The following is a 21,427-nucleotide window of genomic DNA, read 5'->3' as shown; positions in this document are numbered from 1 at the left end:
AGCAACTGTTCATTCTATTGTAGACCTTAAAGTTTTAACTGAGTTAGAGCTGAAAGGGAGATGCATTGTGGGTAAAAAATGATTCCTTAACAGTATCCCTGACAGTGAGGGATGGTGATTTACAGCTGGAGAGCGTCCTTGCTCCTCACATGTGAGACTCCTTTTCAGTTGCTGCTCCAGCAACCCAGAACCTGCCGGTTGGTGCAGGGAACTCCGCCCTGTTGCGACTACAACTAGAGTGGCTGCGTCCTGCATTATTGCAGTTTCAAATGTTGTGGGTTCTGGATGTGATTCAGAAATTTCCCTGCCAGCTCCATTGCCTAATTTGTCCATGTCCTGAAAGTATTGGTAGCAGGACTGGATTTAGAGATGGGAATTGTCCCTTTTTGCCTGTTTGACATTTCTCAATCAGTTAGACAGCAATAAGATTATTTTATCTATCAAACACTCACCATTACTTTATTTCATTCATTATTTCCTCTCATTTGTTTGGGACTCTTTGTCCTTCACTGGGTGTCAGCTGAGGACAGAGCTGGTGTTCCCTCACCACCCTGCTGACTCGGTCTCTTCATAATCCCACTGTGTTGTCCCTGCACACCTCCACTCAGATTAACCTAATGATACCACTCCTAATCCCATTTATCTGGTATTACACTTGGTCTGTGCTTACAGGCCCAAATTGGAGCACTATAGCTGTTTTTGTTTCTCCTGTGCACTTTAGTTTAATCCTTTTGTGATGTTTAGAGATTCTCTCAGTCTTCTGGGTAAAACGGTGTTGTTTTTGTAGACATGGCTTATTTATTTAAGTGGATTCAAACCATTATTTTTCAGTCCTGCTCTCCACACATTAAGAATTAGTGTGGTTCAAAAAACAGAAAGGGCCCCCATGAGCTGCAGACCAGCCCACATGAAGCTCCATGACACCCGGACTTTTACTTTTAGGACTTTTTAGGACTCCGTCCTGTCTTGCAGGAACGTGTGCATCCCTCCTGAGCAGCTCTTCTAGATTTGGTGGTCTGTGTGTTGCAGGCTGAAGTTGTTAATGCAAAATTCTTTATAGTTTATTGAAATATTTGACCCGAAGACACTTCTTTTTATGTCAGTTTTAAAGAATTCCAACACAAACATGGCCTTAAGGGTTGTGTTTGTTTGTGGTTGTGTGTCATGAGGGTTGTGTGAGCTCTGCTGGCTTCCCCTGAACGACCTTCTCCCTCCTTCTGATCACTTCAAGAGTGTGTGTTTGTAGTTACATGATGAAGGGGTCAGTTTTTGTTAGCTTAAATGAATGACTGTGTGATAAATGTGTTGCTGTGTACAGGACATCAGAGGGTTATGAAGCTGCAGCAGCTTCTATATTTGGAAATGGAACAATCCATGAGTCTCCATCGATCGTCCTGTGTGGGGTCAGCGGGGTTGCTGGAGCCTTTCCCCGCTGACTAACGGAGTGTAGAGGTGCCATTTCATGGCTGGAGTGACATCCCACTGCCCCTTACAGAGTGACACATGTTTTTGGGACTTTGGGAGGGAGGCAGGGTCCTCAGATTGATCCAAATGCACTCCTCAAACTCCACCCAGAATGGACCCGGCCACAACTCCAACCTGGACTTTCTGGCTGAGAGTCAACAGAACCGACAGCTCGGTTAAAGATCTTGCATAGAAATGTGTTTGATCGGTTTCTCTGTCAGGCTTTCGAGGACGGCTGTGAGAGGTAGCTTTCTCCAGAGAATGTGCATACATTTCCCATCATTCATCAGTTTCATCTAAGTGCTTGCTGATGTTGGCTGTTCTTTAATTAGAACCTTTCAGGAGCTGTTTTTCCAATCTGCCATGATTCAGGCCTGCACCCCTCTGTGGGTGAAAAGCTGAAACTGAAGAAGGCAGGCAATAATCAGCTTTAATGGAATCCGATGGATGAAGACAGAAGAAAAACCATGAAAAAAAAACACATTTTCATTCAGTTTCTGTCCCACCGTTCATAGTGCTGTTGATAACTCAGTAGAGGGGGAGTGTTAACGGGATATTTACAGTACAAAAACAAAGGATTGTCCCAAGTATGTAACCCTTTGTTACATACTTGGGAGCAGACGCATGTTGTTGGTCCAGTTTTCTTGTTTTTGGTCCGATCTGATTAACAGCTTCCTTCGTTTGCCTTAAGTCTAAACACAGTCTGCGTGCTGCCCCTAAGTGCTCAGAAGAACCCAGGTCCGGACTGCCGCTCTCAGCCCTGATAGTCATCATCAATCTGACCTCACATGCGACGTCTAGCATCAGATCAATCTCCAGGCTGCAGGTTTCTTCTGCTCAGGTCTGCTTTTTTTGCCTCTGTTTGTTCCGTGCAGTCCTGAACTGACCGTGGCGTCAAAGTGATGAAGAACCGTTCTACTTTAGACCCTTTTCATGTGCTGTTCTGTTTTCCATCCGTCATAAGAAGTTGATTCTTGAAGGTTTTTGATAACCACGACAAAGATGCCCTTTAGTATATTATTGTCTTTTAAAGCGTGTAAATCTGATTAATGCTCTCGTTCTTGGATCTGGATCTGGATCAGGTTTTTCTCAACACAGGAAGTTTCTACATTTACTTTTCAAATGGAACCTAAGGGTTTTATGCAGTTCAGTTTCGCTGTAGCAGTGAGCGTCTCACAGCATTCTTCTGTTTTTGCTTTTTTACGTTTGACTCCAAAGTGTGGTTCTTAAGGTTCTTTTGATCTGGAAAGGCTGGACCTGCCAACAAAGCCGGGCCACTGTACTGATCCCTGGACTGGAAGATCCAGTTGTCTGGTAGTGTTTGGAAAACATTATGACAGTTGTGCAAAAACACATATGTCCAAATATTGACTAAATAGAAGAGACTCTTGGGATGGCAGTAAGAAGGTGATGACCACAGGATCCATCTGGATCTCCTTCTGTCTTGAAGTTGAACCATGGCATCCGGACTTAAAGACTTCTTAATTTGAAACATTTCAAGACGAGAGGCTTCGTTATTCTGAGGGTCTTCTGCAAGGTGTGGCTTGGAAAGAGGAAACGCCTCCATCTATTGTTCAGGCTTACACACATTGGACACAGGAAGTTTACCTGAGCACACCTGCTGATTTTGAGTGGAACCAGCAACTGCGATCCATCAAATCCCTTCGCTTTTTCAGCACAGTTTGGAGCAGATGATGTTTGTGAGAAGACCCTGAGATGGTTATGTGGTGTCGGCCGCATGTCTTAACCTCCACGCCATCAAGCTCTTCTCCATATAAGGTCTGCTGGTTTGTAGGAGAAGATAGGAGGCACGAGGACACGTGAAATGGAGGTGGGAAAGAAAGATAAAGACTCAGGATGAAGGTGGAAGGTCGTGTAGAAAGAGGCTCTACAAAGGAGAAGATTGCCTGCATAGATATGCAGTCATAGATGTGTGTGTGTGTGGGGGGGGGGGGGGGGGGGGTTGAAGAAGCATTACTACCATTAGTTGACTAAACAAGCCCCGACCTGCGTCTGTGTTGCTGCAGGACCGTGTGTGAGTGTGCACAGTCATTTTCCCACACCTTTACAAGTTAATATAAATAGAAAGCCAAACAGTTTGAGGGTTTTGGAAGAACTTCAGTTGTTATCTGACTAACTTGAACTGTTTTTATCTTCATTCCTCAGATGTAACTGGTGGAAAACGGTGGGATCTTAGGACGAAAGCATGTTTGCAATCGCTTAGTTTGGGTTATGTTATTGATTCTTCCCACGGAGAACCCAAGTAAATGATCCAACAAGAACCTGGCTTTTTCTGCCAAACAGCGTTTTTATTTCTTTAGGGCCTGCATCATTCTTATCATTTACTTTTTCCAGAGTCACATTAAAGCAGCTGCCGCAGCTTTGTCACTATTCTCTTGCAGGTGAGTTAGTTTAGGTGGCAAACACAGGTTTCATCTGCATTTTTAACACTCCTTCAAATCCTTTACTGTTTTCTTTTTTGTCTGAAACAAACATCAGCCATAAAAACTCCCCTTTAAAGAGCCAGAAACTCTCTCTGAGCTGTTCTGGAGACATTAAAGACTTTAGGAAATGCCTGCATGACCAAAGTGCTGCCACAGTGGAAAAGTGGGCGTGTCTCTGTGTGGAGGAGTCTTTCCATATTTGGTGTTTAGACTGAACACAGCCCCGTTTCCATTAACTTATTTTGGAGCCTGTTTCTCCTTCCTTTCATCATCTCAGTGCCAGCGGATCACATTTCCTTGCTCTTACTCACCAACACACCCGGTGATTCACCAAACCTGAGAGGGCCAGGAGTCCAGACAGACGGGCAGAAGTCGCAGGAACACTGTGGAAACTCCTCGGGTCAATAAAGAACTAAGTGCAGAACCGGAAACCTGGTCCTGAAGCTCTCATGGACTCCTAAACGTGTGTCACTTTCAGTTTCTAAAAATGTGTCACAACAAACCGAGGCTGCCCACATTCAGCCAAGGATATTCTTATCAACACTTTCACTCTTAATAACCGATTTCCTACTCCACATCCTGGGTTTAAATGTGTTTAACTTCTCTTTTATCATCTCTTCGACTCTCATGCCTCTTCTCCGTGGTTCCAGAGTGCCGCTTGCCGCCCACATGGCTCACATTCCTTCTCCCTGACATCAGCGGCGTTCTCTTTTGCCTCTCTTTCTCCTATGCTGGTTCTTGACCACCAGAGTCAGCTTTTTTATGGAGAGAGAGGAGCTGTCATTTTAGACCTGTTGTCATTGGAAGATGTTGAGTCATAACAGAACCGGACCGTCAGCCTGGAGGAGGAAATGTTTTTGCAGTGACACAAAGCAGCATTTTTCAAAGTTCAAACGTGCACAGTGAGGGGAGGTCCTTCGCATCTGTCAGTGGTTGAGGTTTGATCCTATTGTGGTTGTTGTTATTAAAAAAAGATTATTTGGAGAAGAAATGTTTGGTCGAAGCTGCAGGAGATGCTCATTTCTGTTTCTTACTCTATGGTCTGTCGTCAGATCCTGGATGTTTCATTTGTTTGCCAGAGACACATTTCTAAAATCGTCTGTAAAAAAATCAGCTGACGAGTTTGAACACGTTTTTTTCTTGGATTGTGACCAACTATTGCAAAATTTTGCATTGGAGGTTTCAGATGACATGTAAAAATGCAGTGGGGTGGGGTGGGGTCACCCTGGCTTCATGCCTAATAGAGAACATTGTTGGAGAAGATGTTCTGTGGGTGTGAGACCTGAACATAAATCTTTTACTTCACCATCTCTTTCTGTGCTCTCGTTAATGGATGATTCCCTCGCCGCTCCCCCTGGCGCCACACATAAATCCAGTTTAGGATTCACGTTTGCAAAAATGAAAAGCTGCTATTGATATCAGAATCCCGGCATCTATGTGCCGTTTTAGTGCAGCTCTGATAACATGGAGATGCACAAACAAGGGCGTGCTCGGCATGACGCAACTCTGAGCCTGTCAACAGCCGGCTGATACTGAATGCAGGTGTGTTGGAGGTGAAACTCCAATCTCAGAAAGAAGGAACAAAACTACAGGTTTTCAAGGAATAAACGAGTTTTTATTGAAACCCTTCAGCTTCTTTATCTTTGTTTTTGTTTTTTTATGCATTAATGAACTTCTCTTATGCTGAAAAAGCCAAAAGTGTGTCACAAACTGTCCTGTAACTATGGCGATAACACTTTTACGCAGACACACAAGCACAGCTAGGCTTGCACTTAATAAAGCTGAAAATGCATTTTATGAATGACCGCATAAATATCTAATTTGGTGAAGGTTCTCAATCATCCAGATGATATCTTGAAGTCGAGTCATGGCACCTGGACTTCTTCTCTTAAAAAGTTTCATCCAAGTGGCTTCTTTAACAACTAAAGCAAAAGCTAAATGATGAAAAAGTGAGAAGTGACTCTATTGATTCAGTGAGACGTTAAACTCATGGCTAAATAATGTTTATTCATAAAATATAAATGCCAAACCCCTAAAAAAATTATCAGTTTTTAGGTTCACTGAAGGTGGAAAAACTTTAGAGAAAGTCTAACTTGTGATAAAAGCTGTTTAAATCCTGGGACTCTGTTTTTTGTTTTTGTTTTTCCAGAGAAAACTGCACTTAATAAATTGAGTCTCAAACAGAAAAAAGTCAAAACTCAAACCCAAAGTTTTAGCTTGGAGTAGCAGTTCAGACCCAGAACCTGAACCTTAAGTTCTGGATTCATCTCTGATCTCAGTTTAGTCCTGATTGAGCCGTAAAGAAGCAGGTTTTACTCTCCAGAAGCTGGTTGGTTGTTTATATTAAGTCAACAGGAGAACTTATGCACGCATGCTAATGCTGCCTCTGAAAGCCTTACTTACAGCGGGTTGACTCGTTTGGGTTCCTCTTGGAGGGTCATAGAAAGGAGCGGCTGCATTGTGTTGCATGTGGTAAGTGTATTGTTAAGTATTTGGAAGCTACACACACTTATGACGTATGGATGATGCTGTCGTACGGTGTCCTTACATGTCATTAGTAAGGTGCGAGTACTGGCTCCTTACTGACCACGCACAAAATCTGCACGCACGGGGTGTGCACGTGATTCATAAGTGCCCGTAGGATGTCCACACAAACTACACTCTGATTGTATAATTTCCTTATTTCTAACAATCAGGCTGCACGCAAGGAGCGCGTTCTTATCATGTGAACAACTCTAACGGGCTTTTTGTTCAGTCTGCAGGATTTAGGGGAGAAAAGACAAATCTGTATGACATGCCTGCGCCTCACTTACGTCCCCCTTACTTACTCTTACGTGTTGTATAAGTGTTCTCTACGACCTATCGCCTGCAGCATGCCCTTAGAGAAAATGTACATTCGCCACGGTTAAAATGAAAATCTTACCCAAGGTTAATTATCTCTTCTCAATGATTCCCACACAACCGCCATTAAAATGGTTCAAAACATTAGACTCATCCATATCAAGCTTTCTATGGAACAACAAACCTGCAAGAATTAGTCTAAAAACTTTAAAATCTGCAAAAAACTGTGGAGGATTAGAATTACCTAACTTCCACAAATACTTTCTTGCAAATAGATTACAATACATCTTAAAATGGTTAAAAAATAATCCAGAAACCAACTCATGGTTAGACTTGGAACAGGCGTTATGTGGAAAGATCAACCTGTCACAGCTACCATTTATTAGCCAAACAGTTAAAAAACAGGATTGTTTCAAAAGCATTAATATAAATGCCACCTTAACAGCCTGGTGGGAATTTCTCAAAATATCAAAATCATCAATTCAACCGTGCAAAATGACACCCATCTGGAACAACCCGGACATCCTTATTAACAAAAAAATGATTCACTTCCCAGCTTGGCAAGCAGGGGGCATAAAACAACTAGAGCACGTAATTATTGATAGAAGATTCATAACCCCCCAGGAACTTCAAGACAAACATGGAATAAATAACTTCTTGGAATATCAGCAACTTAAATCAAGTATTACTAAAAAGTATAAAATTAAAGACGACGATTTAAAGCTACCAGATGTAGTTACCACTCTGATTAATTTTTCAATGAATAGAACTCTCTCCAAAATATACAAACTTTTATGTAATTTAGATAACAATATTGCCCTTCCAACAAAAAAATGGGATGCAGATTTGAGCATCAGCACAGATGAAAGCTTCTGGTCAGAACTTTGTCTAAACACCTTTAAACTGACAAAAAGTCCAAATCTGCAGCTAATCCATCTCAAAACTCTTCACAGAATTTACTACACTGGACAGAGGATGTTCAAGATGGGTCTCAGTAACTCAGACATTTGCGAGCACTGTGATAATAATCTACCCGACAGCTACATGCACGCACTGTGGTTCTGCACGCCTGTCCAGGCTCTCTGGCAGCAGGTATGTGCCGATTTATCAGTCTGGCTTAAGGTTTCAATCACTGCCTCACCGTCACTTTGTGTGCTTGGTGACATGAGTGCCATCGATATAGAAGAAGGATTAGCTTCTATCATTTTCATAACTCTTTGTATTGCCAAAAAAACTATTTTAATAAATTGGAAAAACAAGAAAAATATAAACATAAGTCAACACAGAAATCTGCTGTTTGATCATATCAGCTTGGAAAAAATGTCAGCCCAAAGCTCAAGTAACTTTGAAAGAATTCAGTCTCTCTGGTCTCCTGTGGTTGACTCCATGACTTAGGGGGTGGGGGGCTTGGTCGTCGCTGCTCCTTGCCCTTCTGCCGTGGTTTGGGGTGGGGGTCGGGGCTTCCGGTGCCTGGCGGGGGCGGTGGGGGGCTCCGTTGGTCGGGGGGTCGGGTCCGGTGCCTGGGTGGGGCGGGCTGGGGCGCTGCGTGGTCCTCTGGGCTTGGGTGTGGGGGTGCGTGGTGGGGGGGTGGGGTGGTGGTCTGGCTTGGCTTGGGGGGGTGGTCCCTTTGCCTGTGCTGGGGGGGGTTGGCGGGGGGCCCTGCTCGGGTGGGGGGGCCCAGCGGCGCCGGATGGGCTGCCCATCTGCACCTGGGGCTGGGATCGGCCCTTCCCTGGCTCTGGGGCGGGACGGGACAACCCTCTCGGGGCCCCCGGTCGCTCTGGGTGTCGCCCGCTTCGGCTGCGGGGTCTGGGGTGGGGTGGGGTGGGGGGCTTGTCGGCCCTGTCCTGTGGGGGGGCGTTCTGGGGGGGAGGGGGGGCCCATTATTAGTACGGGTCGGGGGGGCTAGCGGGTCGGGGTCTCCGCTGAGGCAATCAGTGGTTGCCTCGGCCGGTTGGCCTCCTCGGTCCCGTCGAGGCCTGACCAGAGCTCTTCTAGGGCCGGCGTCTGGGGGTGGGGGCCTGGGCTTGCTCCGGGGGGGGCGACGCTTTCTGGCTCCTCTCTCTCTGTGTGGGGTGGGTGGTGCCGGGCCTGGGGTGTCGGCGCCTCCGGGGGTGGGCCCCTGGGCTGGGTGGCCCTGGCCCCTTTGCTGGGGGTGGGCAGGGGGACGGCTGTTTGACCACCGGGGGACAGTCTACCAGCTGTCCCCAACTTACCCCCTTCCTTATATAACCTCATATTAGGGTGAGGGGGTGGGGGGTCTAGCCTGCGATGCGCCTTGGGGGGGGGGCTACTTGGGAGTGGCCCCCCTCCTATGGTTGCCGTATGGAGTGGGCCCCCCCTCTTTCGGTTTTATTTGCACCTTAGACATGTAGGGTCCTTGGTAGGGGGGGTGCTTGGACATCACTGCAAGCAAGCAGCTGATGTCCTCCTGGCACCCTACCCGCCAATTTTAACCGCACCTTAGACATTTAGGGCCCCTTGGTGTGGAGGGTGAGGGGACATCACTGTGAGTAATCAGGAGATGTCCCCTTAGTGCCCTACTCGCCAATTTTAACTGCACCCCCCTTAGTACACACACCCCTCCCCCTTCAATATATACATTCAAACATAAACACACACACATGCACACAAACACCCTCTCAAACACCCATACACGCACACACATTTTACAAGGAAGGTGGGACCTGGGTCCATCTGTCCCCTACCCCTTCCCTGGTGGGGGGTGTGGGCCCCTTGGCGAAGGCGGCCGTGTCCCTTGGGTGCCGGCTCCCTGGGCCCGGCGGTGCTCTCTCCGCGCGGTGGGGGGGTTCATATTACACCTGAGCCGGGGGTGTTCGTGTCCCTGGGGGGTGGGTCCTGGTCCTTGCCCCTGGGCGCTGGGCCCCGCCAAACTTCCAACATGGCCGAGCCTGGTCGGGCCATATTTATAACATCCCTTGTGGGCCGCCCCTTTTTTCCCCGGGGTTCCCCCCTCCTGGGCGGGGGCGGCGGGCCCCTGCCTTGCTCCTACCTGGACCAACCGTGGGCCGGGTGGGTGGCTGCCTGGAGTGCGGAGCGGGTCTCCCTTGGGGGGTCCTGGCTCGTACCTGGGGTCGGGGCGGGGGGATGCCCGGAACTCCTGGGTGGTGGTGGGGTGCTCGTCTGGGGCTGTGGGCGTCCCTCTCCGGTGGGGCCCTGCGTTGGGCTCTTCCGGCGCGGCGGGGGGCTGCTTTCCTGGCTGGGCTGGGGCGGCGCTCTCTTTCCCTCTGCGCCTCCCTGCTCTCTGGCTCTGGGGGCCTCGCGGCGGTCCGGCTGGCCCTGGCCTGGGTGGCGGTCTTGGTCGCCCGGGGGGCGGTTGTTCCCTGCCTGTTCCCGTGTGGCGTTGGGGGAATTCCGGCTGCCGCTGCTGCTGCGGCGGGGGTATGGGTGTGGGGGTAGCTGGGCGCTCCTCCTCCTTCTTTTCACATTCCACCATCCATTTTAGAAGAACATAAACACTCACCTGAGCACAGGTGTTAGCTCACCTTTGCACTAATAGTTTGCATGAGTGAATGAATGAAAGATTTCACACTAGTTGGTTTAAAGGCATAGGTATGCGTTCGTGAACACTATCTGTTTTGTGTGCATGTTGACATGTGGACATTTTTGCGGCTAGCAGGTGTGTTGATAATATTTGAGTGTGTGTGAACAGGCCCCGCCCTTTTTGTACTACATTTGAACCGTACCGTAACGATAAACAACCAGTAAACCTGTCTGCTCTATGCTGCTTCATGGTCTTACCCCCCTTCCCCTCCTATTATCACCCTCCTACCCCCCCCTCTCTCTAACGTCCCTCTCTCTTCTTCCCCTCTTTCCTTTTCCGTCCGGTCCAACACCAAAGATTTTCAAACATGATTGAAATTAATAAATTTTGGCCTCAATTACAAAAGGGGTTTATTCAGACATACCTTTGGTTTGTCTGAAGATGAATAACCCCTCTTGTTAAAATAAAATATGTCCAACACAAGACGCCCTCAGCTCTCATCTGTTTGCCTAGCTGTTGGACAGGACAAGTTAAAAAAAAAAAAAAAAAAAAGAGAAAATGTACATACACATTTTTGCTCTTTGCGGTTCACAGAATGTGAGGGCTGCATCTTAAAGGGTTTATATGAGAAGCACTTTTACCCTTTTTATGTGGACTTAATATCATTGATGCTTTGCCTATGAAGTGTTTTTTTAATTTTTTTTAGTTTCTCGTATTCTGAGTTTTCCTAATCTGACCGGATTAGGTTGTCATTTTCCACACAGACAGAAAGTCAGATGATATTCAGGCAAAGAAAAGGATTCCTGTTGTTCTGTAACGGCCTATTCTGTTCATGTTCTTTCTTCTCCACTCACCCTGCCCGTCCAGCTTCTGATTGGCTGAGCGCACCTGATCCAGGTGATCAACAAACTAGTTTAGTGAGTGGGACAGTGGTCTTAGAGGCCTGGAGTTTTCCATTCCTCTCATCTTCCTCCAAGCAAGATGGGAAGGCGGCGTAAACTGCTTGACCTCACATTCCTGAAGCACGTTTTTGGGTCGTGTAAAGAGAAGCAAAGAGGAAAAACTTTTCTATTTTTGAGTGAAATCCTTCTGAGGAACCTTGTGGAGGAGGAAGTGTGAGAGAAAAGAGTTTGTGAGGGCGGGTGGAGCACTGAGCTTAAGGCGAAAGTTGTGTTTCTGCGTTCCCACAGAGTCGAGATCACATGAGCTTATGCCTGAAACCCTTTTAATTTGATAAATTTACACAAAGCCCCCTTTGTCCAAAGGTGGCCATTTCCTTTTCCCTCTAAAAAAGGACAGTTTTACGTGAACTTTGAGAGGATGGACACTAACGCACATGGAAGGGGGGGGGGCTGTTTGAATCCTGCAGGCTAGTGCTGGCAATGAATCCACCTGCAGGGTTGGTTAGCAGGTGTTTGCAGGAAACATCTGTGTTTGGACAGTTCCACCTGTCATTCGATTGCAGGCATAAAACAGAGTTTGCTTTGTTTCCATGGATTTATTGGTGCCGAGCCCTTTATTGATGATCCCAGTCATAAACGGAGCTGTGAAGAGAAGAATTCATATGCGGCGGTGGCCTTCTGATCACAGGCCGCCTTTAAAGCTGATATCCCAGAAGAAAAGTTAACCGGGAAGGGTTAATGTTTGACATCCAGGGCTGAGGAGGAGCCCCTCCCTCGTCCGGCTCAGCTCAAATATGCTGCTTCAGCATTACCCGGCAGACCTTTATGGCCCTCGCTCGTGCCAGAAGTCACTGAAGACCCAACGCAGGCCAGAACAAACCAGAGGATCCAGAGAGAAATGAGTCCAGCTCTTCATGTTTGCTTGGATCTCAGCTGCTTCCTGCTGCCCGTCACTGTGGAGAGACTGAGAGCGCCTGGAAAACATTACAGGACTTCTGCCGGGGGGTGGTGCTGAGGGCAGGCAGGAAAAGTCGAATCTTTCCCAGAGATCCAGTGAATGAGTGTGTTTATCCTTCTGGCACAGAGCTCTGGGGCAGTTATTTCCAGGCAATGTGAAACCTGCATGACGTCCCTCACTTCAGGGGCAGGAGGTGACCAGCAGAGGGCAGCGTGTTCGAGCCCCTGCCACTGAGATCTGCTTGTTGGGCCTGTTGTGTCTCTCCGCAGTCCTTGCCTCGTCTTAGCTGGTGCTAAAGCAAATCCAACCGCTGTTATCTAAAGATGCTTCATCTTTTTAAAAAAAGGGTCTTTGTTCCTGATGAATGAAACACAAACCCGGGTTTGCTGTGCCGAGCATTTTCAGAGGAACTCATTTAGACTCAGAACGACCTTGACGGATACTTTATCTTGACTGGAGCTGACAGTGTAAGACAAGACTTTAAGGGCATTTTATGAAAACTGCCTTCTAGCTTTTTAAAGACACCCTCAAATGAAAATTGTGTTTTTGCCGTTTTTAACATGTTCTGGTGTCATATAAAGAACATGAATCTGAAAATTGAATTTCAGAGTATTTTCTTATTTAAATTGTAGTAAATCAGGAGCAGACGAAAAAATGCAGTCTGAAAAAGATTGTATTTGTGCGGTAGAAAATACTCCAGGTGGGCCTCCATCTTTGTTTTTTTCCGTCTGCTGTTATCTGGCTCAAAACTGTACAGCTGAATAGCTCTGATTCTGCTCACCAGTTTTATTGCACCGGTAATTTTAGGGTTGGGTGAGGTGAGGGGCTGAAAGCGAGCAAGAGAGCGTGTAAACAGAGGGCTCTCAGCAGCAGAAGTTCATTAGAAATACACCTGAGTTGCCCACAACTCAGGTGTATTTCTAATGAACTTTTGCCGCTCTGCAGCAGCTACGTCCTAGAAAACGACACAGGTTTTTGGATTTTTGTCTAAAAAAAGGCACATAATCATAATTAAAAGACCAGCAGGAACATTTCTACAACAGAACAAAAGGAAGGATTGCTATGGGACTGTCAGGAATTCTCCTCCTCTTCTTCTCCATCAGGGTCCTCCTTCTTCTCATAAAATTTGACAACTCTTACACAAGAGTGTTTACCAACATGTGTACTGGAAGGCACACAGGGATGCACAAAACCAACAACTGCTTATTCTTTGGAGTTACCAGGTTTCTTGATCAAATTTACAGGAAGGAGCGGCTCCTCCTAATGAGGGCTGTAAAGTTTGCGTCTCCTGCTGCTCCTCTTCAGCCTGAACGTCCCTGCACCTCGCCCATCTGTTGTTCTGTTGCTGCTAATTGTTCACCGCTGCTCCCATGAAGAAGTCAAGTTCCACCGAAGATGAAAGTGAAGTTTCTGCGCTCAGACCCACTTTGTTGTCTGCAGAGAAAAACCCCGTCACACTTTCAGTCAGTTTATGATCCCATAAACTGAAGGTATAAAGGAACCAGTCGGCTTCTGAAGCCTTTCGAGCTCCGTGTTTGGAACGGATCAAGGTTCAGGTTTAAAGTTCTGAGGGTTGATTGGATCGAATGAATCTTTGATCCCTTTTATTTTTGCCTGTTGTGATCATTGCTGGAAGTTTATAGCAGTGAGTTGTTCTCTAAAGGGGAGACAGGAGCATTCTGGGAAATCACAAATTCAACCCATAAATCTGAAAATGAATCAAAAGGAGGGGGACACACAGAGCAGGGGGAGTTTCTGTGAAATGATCTGCGTGCGCTTGAGTCCTAAAACACGAGGAGGTTCTGTTTGTCTGAGGCATTTTACATCTTTGTCTTTGAACTGAGTTACATACTTTTTTTTACTGGGAGAATATTTGAAAAGTTAAATCATTTTGCAGCAGCCTTTGTCTTGAATGTTGCTACCAGGAGCTTATCCGAGCAACATTGGAGCCATCCAGCTGCATAGTTCTGAGCCAGATGTCAGCTCAAACAAGGAAAACAAAGATATTTGTCTGAAATGAGATCCATCAGAATAGAGCGGAGCCTTTGGCCCACCTGGCGTATTTTCTGCAACACAAATAATCTGTTTTTCCAACGTCATTTTATCGTCTGCTCCTGATTTACAACAATTTGAATAAAGAAGTACTAAGGAATTTCAAGCTTAATTTTATTTGTATATATATTATCCATCATCAGAAAAATGCCACAAGAACAATCAATTAAATCAGAAATAAATTGATACATTAAATCACTCAATTAAAAACTCAATTTAATCAGAGTGGTACTTTAAGAAAGTCCCCAGAATTTTCAACGAAGAACACTTAGAAGAAAAGTAGAGGAAAATACATCGACTTGTAAGAAAACCCTAAAAAACATGAACCCAGTTTAAAATCTTGGTTGAAGTGTTTTGGTCTTTGTGTTTGTTGTGGTTGGTGGCAACAGTTTCTCTTTTCCCGTAACATGCTGAGTATTATTAGTGCTAAAGACCAGGAACCTGCTGAGGCGTTTGATCTGCAGCAAGCAGATGCATGCATCCGTCTGCAGCTCTGGTCTGGAGTTAGAACCCTGCCTGCAATCACACTGCTCCACTACATCTGTCAATGCGTGCACACATGCATGCTATACATGCAGAAAGCATCAAAAACCAAAGTTATGACTCAGTTAGTTCAATGATTAGCCTCTTGATCATCAGAGAAAAATAATCTTTTAAATCCACTAATAACTACAATTCCCTGAGCCCCACCCTTTCTCTATTGGTATCATTGAAAAGCCCCACATGTCCTTTGGAGATTCAACTAGGAGTTTATTCAATAGTATGCAGTGGTTTGGAGATGTTCATGTTTATAAATGTCCTATACAGAGGACACATTTACATCGCTGGTAGTCAAGAGGTTAAAAGAACAGTCAGGACTAGGCTTAGAACCTCCACAAAAGTTAACCTAGAACCCGTCAGCTGTTCTGCTTTTAGAATTTCTTTCTTACTGTAGTTCATCTTATCCAGTTTTCCTTCAGACTTAAAGTGCTTGTTGTCTTCAGGAGGAAGTAATTAAAAAAAAAAAAAAGTTATTGGTGGGAGTGGGGTTACATGTCACCCCAGAGAGGGGCTGTTTCCTCTGAAGGGAGGGAGAAGCAAAGTGGGTGAAGGAGTGGAGAGGAGGCAGAGCGACGTGGAGAGAGGCAGTAAGAGGAGAAGCATGGCAGCTGGCTCTCAGGACGGAGGGGAGAGCTTCTAAAAACAAACCCTGGGCTGAAAAGTGGCGCTGACGCTGGAGGCCACATTCCACCAAGGCCGTGGTGGAACGCAGAGAACAACCAAATCCCTGGGAAGACGGCAGGAGCCATGAAGTACAGACCTTCGGTAAGACTCTGTGGGGAGTGCAGTGTGGAAATCAGGGCTGGTTTTACGCTTTGCTGACTCTCCGGGAGGCTGTCAGGTTGAAATCCACAGGCCTGGATTCCAGAGTAGCGGTTAAGCTGTTACCTCTGTCATTTTGATGAATCCACGCACGCGCTGATGTGGACGACGGAGTTTCTCTGCACTCAGTAACTGGTGTTGCATAATAACCTTGCCGGCGTCCTGGTTGACCTGAAGGACGCAGGTGGGCAGTCCGTGGCTTGCTCACCTGTCACGCCTCCCTCACGCTGTTTGTGGTGGAAGTTCTCTGGATCCTGGCATCTCCTCAGCCAGGGCTGCGGCGCTGCTTTGGTTCAGTTAACAAACGTTAACGAAAGAGAATCTGTGACGGATTGAGTATGTGTTTGCATGCAATCATCGCCCTGATGAGTGCATGTGTGTAGGAGACACACCAACAAATTCCTGACACAGTTGTCATCGTTGCCTGCAGGCATCTGACCGGAGCTTTCATTGGTCGAATGTTAACCTCTTCATTTTTAGACAAACTGACTCTAAAAACTGTAAAGCCTTTAGCAGAGCTTCGCCTGAGTTGTTCCGAGGAATTTAGCAGAGGGACAAATGGGTTTTCTTAAACTATAAAAACGTGGCTTGATTTAAAGCTTGATTCTGTTTCACCCTAAATGTCGGAGTAAATGATTCTTATCAGATTTTACGATTGTAAACACGTTTTAAAATGTTTGTCTGAGAGATGAATGAACGACTTCCACTAATGTCTCTAACCATACCTGATGCTGCAGAAAATTACTTCTCTTTTTTTTTAAATCAGCTTTTAAAACCGTGTAAGGATTTGATTTACTTCCTCATAACTGACTGATGGTTCTGCAGAGTTATTGCATCACAGAACCAAAGGTCCGATCTTAAGCAGAGTTTTCCCGAGTCACTCCAGAGTTGGACTTTAACTGTTCTGCTGCTCCTTCAAAGACCTCAAAGGAAAGCTCTGGAACGTCTCGCTCTGATGCACAGTCAGGAAAAGAGGGACTGCCTGGGATTTAGAACCATTTTGTTCCACCTGCCTGACCACTCTAGAACTGTTTCAGTGAACAGACACGATCAAAACCGAAACCCGTCTTTTCATTACAGACTTGTGTGAAGTTTCTTTTCCTGACAAAACTGACCGCTACATTTCCTCCATCTTTTCTCTGCACAGCAACCTTTCTGAGTAGAACTGGTCTGGTTAAACATAACACTGTCAGTTCTTTAAGTTCAATTTAAATCACAAACAACTGCTGCTGTGAATAAAATTCGGCATCTGCTCAGGTCTGCCACAATAAACTCGGCTCCAAGTTGGTTTGTTTGCTGCACAGGATATGGAAAGCATGATGGCATGTAGGAACCGGACCGCCGTCGCAGCGTTCCAAAGAGCGGGTGGAGGTCCATCGTGTATTACCATCAGGAAAGCCAAACAGTGAAAGAATCTTTGACGAACAATGAAGCAATGGAGACGGACAGAAATGATTATGAAACAGGAAGATGTAAAGAAGAGGAAAAGGAGGGGAAGTAAAGCTGTGGTTTCTTTCCTCTCTGCCACCATATGAGAAAAGTAGTCTTAACAACTTGATAGGCCAGTTTTTCTGCAGTAATTTAACCGGTTCCTGAACGCAGAAGACCCAGCAGGCTCCATTTTTTCCCAGGAAAAGTCCTCTCAGCTGTAGACAGGAAGTGGTGCCTCCAGCTGCAGCCACAGCAGTGTCTGCATTAAAGAAAACAAACTAGACTTAAAAAAAAAACAGCAGAAAAATAAAAGGAAAACTGGAGCGCACTCCCTCCTGTAGGAGAACATGTCAAACGCTGACTCAGCAGAACTTATAGCTACCTGGGGAGATGGAGATGTTACTCTGTTGGCTGATGGACACACTCTTGAACTCTTTAATTGTAGTTTTCACCATAAAAGTCTAATTTAAACCGGGAAACATTTATCTAAAGACACTTTTTGTCCTCCTGGTGTTTGTTGTTTAGAACTGGAACAAACTCCTATTTTCTAAGATGAGCTCCTATATTGGTAACATTCTAGTGTTCTCTAATAAAACCCAGATGTTGGTGGTCTTTCTCTTCCTCCAGCTTTGAAGTGGCCTCTGCTGTTAGGTGCCACCATAACAGCCATATTTAGGAGTTAGCCCCCAAATGAACCACTATTCTCCTTATGAGAAGGCATTTAGGTCCTGAACCATGTTGGTACATGAAACCTGTTTAGAAAAGAAGAACCTGACCAAATAAAAATGCACTGAAGGATTCAGGAGACACACTAGTTGTTTCCAAATTCCCTCATTGACTCAAGTGGCCCCCATACGGCTATCACCATTTCTTCAGGTTGTTCAAATCAACAATTTTAAAATCCAGTGTGCTAGAAATTTCCCAGAAGTTTCTGTAAAAATACTAGTGAGCATTGATGATCACTACACTGGTAAATATAGAACACAATGCATTGCAATTGAACAGTTTGTCATATGTAAATATGCATTTCAATTTATATTTGATAAATCCTCCACATTTTCATCATTAGGTTTTTACTTCGGCAAATGGGTGGCGTCATATTTGCCTTTAAAAAAAGTCATCTGAATGGCATTCAAATCTAGGACGTTGGATAGTCCCACACTATAAAGTCTATAAGGGGTCATAGAGTAGTGAAGGAATTCTGATACAACCTCTGACTTTAAAACAACTGCAGTAAAGAAAGTTGGTTCAAAGTGAAAACTGTAGTTTGCTTCATTGTGCAGTCGTAAACAAACACAACTCTCTTCTGTGAGCCAGATGTTCCTCTTACAGACAAACATTTAGATGGATTGAAAACATGATCATAATTTTTCTCATTTTTGCAAAGAAAACAGTGGAAAAAAGTATGGAGGTTTGTGTTTGGGTGATTATTTTTTTCATTGGGAGAAAGAATTGAATCCTTTCTAATGCAAGAGACGGAGGAGTAGCTGCACTGAGGCTGTGACTTTGACGCCTGCTGGGGTTCATCACAGTAGGATATGATCACACCACACTCGAAGACTTTTTTTTTTTGTAACGTAGTCCATGATTGATGTAATAAAAAATTTCCGCTGAACCTAAAAACGCCTTGACAGCGTAACTCTTGTGCTATCCTAGGCACTTTAACATTGGGAGTTGGGTCATCTAGACCCACTAGACAGTGCTCTGAACCTTTTTTCTTCAATGATTTGTGATCTTCACTGGTGTCCAAGGATTACATGAAATCTTTCCACCTTCATCCACCTTTGTCATGGTAGGGAGAATACGTCAATGTAAGGGTGGGGTCATCTAAGATGGCACAAGGGATAAAGAACAGCAGGTGATGTTAAGGGCATGTGCAGCAGAGGAAACATCAGAGTTGAGCACCATCAGTCCAGCAGCTCCAACTCTAAAACACTCCTTACCTGGAAATGCAAACCCCATAAAGATGGGAAATAATTAGATGTTCCTTCCGTTCAATCAAATTGTCCTTATTTAAAATAAATGATTAAAATGATTCCCTATCCATACGTGGACCCGTGCCTGCTGCAGATGTTGATCTGTGGATGTCACTAACCTCACAGTTCGGATAACTGGAATTTAATTTCTGTACAATAAGACATCTGAAACTGAACTGATGAGAAAAAAATGTTCTATAAATATCTCTAGTTCTAGATCTCAAGTGAATGTTCAGAATCAACCAGAATGCTTCTGAACTGTTCAGTTCTCATGAGTGAAGGAGGCTTCATATGAAGCGCAGATCTAAAATGTTTAGACTGTGAAGAGCTGATATCAGAGGTTCTGCTCCTGATGGGAAATGTTACGACTTGCTGTAAATGTTTCCCTGTTTATGTAGACTAAACTTGTAACCGGCGACTGGAGACCAGAAATCAGTGAGAAGGATGCATTGGATTATGATCAGTGCAGAGTCGCTGCTCCTCGTCATCAGGTTTGCTCCATCATCTCCTGACGTGACTGATGAAGATGAGAAACAAACAGGCCTTTAGCTCAACTAGCCTCGGGTATCTTCATCCTGAAGTCTCTCAAAGAGGTTCATGAAAAGCTTGAAGCACCTTGTTGCTGCTGATGCACCTGGATGCCACTGGATTCTGGGAAATCTTTGAATCAAGGCTAAAAACAGTTTTGTTTGATTGTAAGTGAATCTTTTCTCCAAAAACTCCAGCTCTTACTCTTGAGGGATCCAAAATGGTTGTTCTGGATTTCAGGTCGTTTCTCAGCTTTGAGGAGACACAGATGAAACCTTGACTCCTCTCTAATGTTCTCTCCGTTTGCAAAGCCGCTCGCCTCTTCGCCTCTTTGCAAGCCCGTAAAGATAAATGACAGCAGTGGTTTGGTTAATTAAAGGTTGTGAGAGCAGCTGGCAGCATGAGCGACTGTCGTTTAGTGTGGTCGTGTTGACTTTGTTTTCCTGAACTTGTGTTGTGGACCCGTGGACATGCCTCATCGCCGTGCGTGGCTCTCCTAGGGCTCTGCAACTCCTCCCCTTCTTAGCAGCTGCTCCTGCACATGCAAAGAAGAACACATGTTCTCAGGCCCTGGTGTTGCCGTTGAGGGCGCTGCTGTGTGGAATTTCAGGGAGTACTGTTAATTTTCCAGCAGAGTTTCAATGGAGTGATGGGGCTGATCTGGAAACCTAACACAGCATCAATCATGCCCCCCCTCCTGTATTTCCCCCCCTCTAGTCTGGCTCTAATTAATGTTCTCAGCTCCCCCAGGCCTCCTCCTCTCCTAATCGCTATCTTCACTCCTGAGGGATTAAACTGCTGCTCTGCATAACACGACAACAGCACCTGATGTACTTTCTTAATTTCTGCTCCACCCTCATCCTTGTATCCATCCTCTTCAGTCTCAAACCCCCCTCCCCATCACAACTTTTGCCCTCCTGCGTCCACCTCCGTCCATTTCTGATCATGGACGTCAACAACATTTGCAGTCTTCTGCGTAAAACTCAAGGCTCTCTCTTAGACATGGGCTTCCTGCGTAAACCAGTCGATGATCTTCAGCATGTAAGTGTTGCAGTTTGTTGACGCATTTCTTTCTAAATTGGTCCCAGATATTTTTGAACATGTGAAAGCGGGTGTGGCTCCTCGTGTTTGGATGAAGCGATAACTCTCTGCTTGCATCTCTGTTTGTTTTGTGTAAGGTTCTCGCTGATATTAGGATTAGTTAAAGGCGACTTCAACGAAAGCAGGGAGTCAGCAGAACGACCCTGAATGTTCTACTTCCTGAGTTTATGGCCTTTCAAACATTTCTGTGTCAAAGCTCAAAAGTTTGGTCTTTTCTGAACTGTTGATCCTGCGCTGATCCTTCTCCAGATTAACCCTTTCATTACTATCTCTTGATTACCTGGATCAGGTAATGAAGCCAATCAAAGGCTTCAATAGCTGGTTGTTAAAGGGCTTGAGTTTACCTTGAGGCCAAAAAAAGAAAACATCACAACAATAAAGTTTGGGGATTTAACTTCATCCAATCATATCTCCTTTTTTTTGTCATCCAGGTGGTGGCTAGTGAAGGTGTGCGGGCTATGATGGAGTCGGCCCTAACAGCAAGAGACCGGGTCGGCGTGCAGGACTTTGTCCTGCTGGAGAACTACACCAGTGAGGCCGCCTTTATAGAGAACCTACGTAAACGCTTCAAGGAGAACCTCATCTATGTGAGTAAAAGGCTAAACTCTTAGTTCCAACTGCACTTACAGGGCTGTCTGCAGGCAAAAAAATGGTCAAACCAGCACGAGGCGTGCAGGAGGTTCACACATAATATCAACGTTGTAAACCCCTTAAGTAAAAACGTGTTACTACGGACATGCTGCTCCCATACGGGGGAACCCCCCTGAGTACAGCTTAATATGTCCTCATGTTGGTCTGACCTGTGGAGGATTTACAGTTGCATTATATTTTTATAAAGACCTAAAGAAATAAGGTCAAGGAAA

General features: G+C 45.4%; 1 protein-coding gene and 1 long non-coding RNA gene across 4 annotated transcripts in view; one reads left to right on the top strand and one right to left on the bottom strand.

Moving 5' to 3' along the window:
* The window catches only part of myo1c (myosin IC), a 47,832-nt gene that overhangs the window by 7,841 nt on the left and 18,564 nt on the right, over positions 1 to 21,427 (top strand). For 2 of the 3 annotated variants that reach the window (XM_023961533.1, XM_023961536.1), the window contains one exon: positions 20,996 to 21,151. In XM_023961533.1, coding sequence (XP_023817301.1) covers positions 20,996 to 21,151 — 156 coding nt within the window. Of the gene's footprint in view, positions 1 to 15,307; positions 15,472 to 20,995; positions 21,152 to 21,427 lie in introns of those variants that run through there. The other variant, XM_023961534.1, reaches the window with a different exon arrangement.
* On the bottom strand, positions 14,896 to 18,653 carry LOC105355469. Its single transcript, XR_909867.2, has 2 exons — positions 15,595 to 18,653; positions 14,896 to 15,479 (listed from the first exon to the last, which is right to left on the bottom strand). It is a non-coding gene; the product is annotated as an uncharacterized LOC105355469 (long non-coding RNA).

The sequence above is a fragment of the Oryzias latipes genome, chromosome 13 (genome assembly GCF_002234675.1).
Source record: "Oryzias latipes chromosome 13, ASM223467v1".
NCBI classification, from domain to species: Eukaryota; Metazoa; Chordata; class Actinopteri; order Beloniformes; family Adrianichthyidae; genus Oryzias; species Oryzias latipes.
Note: the sequence above shows the minus strand (reverse complement) of the source record. Positions and strands in the feature narration are given on the sequence as shown.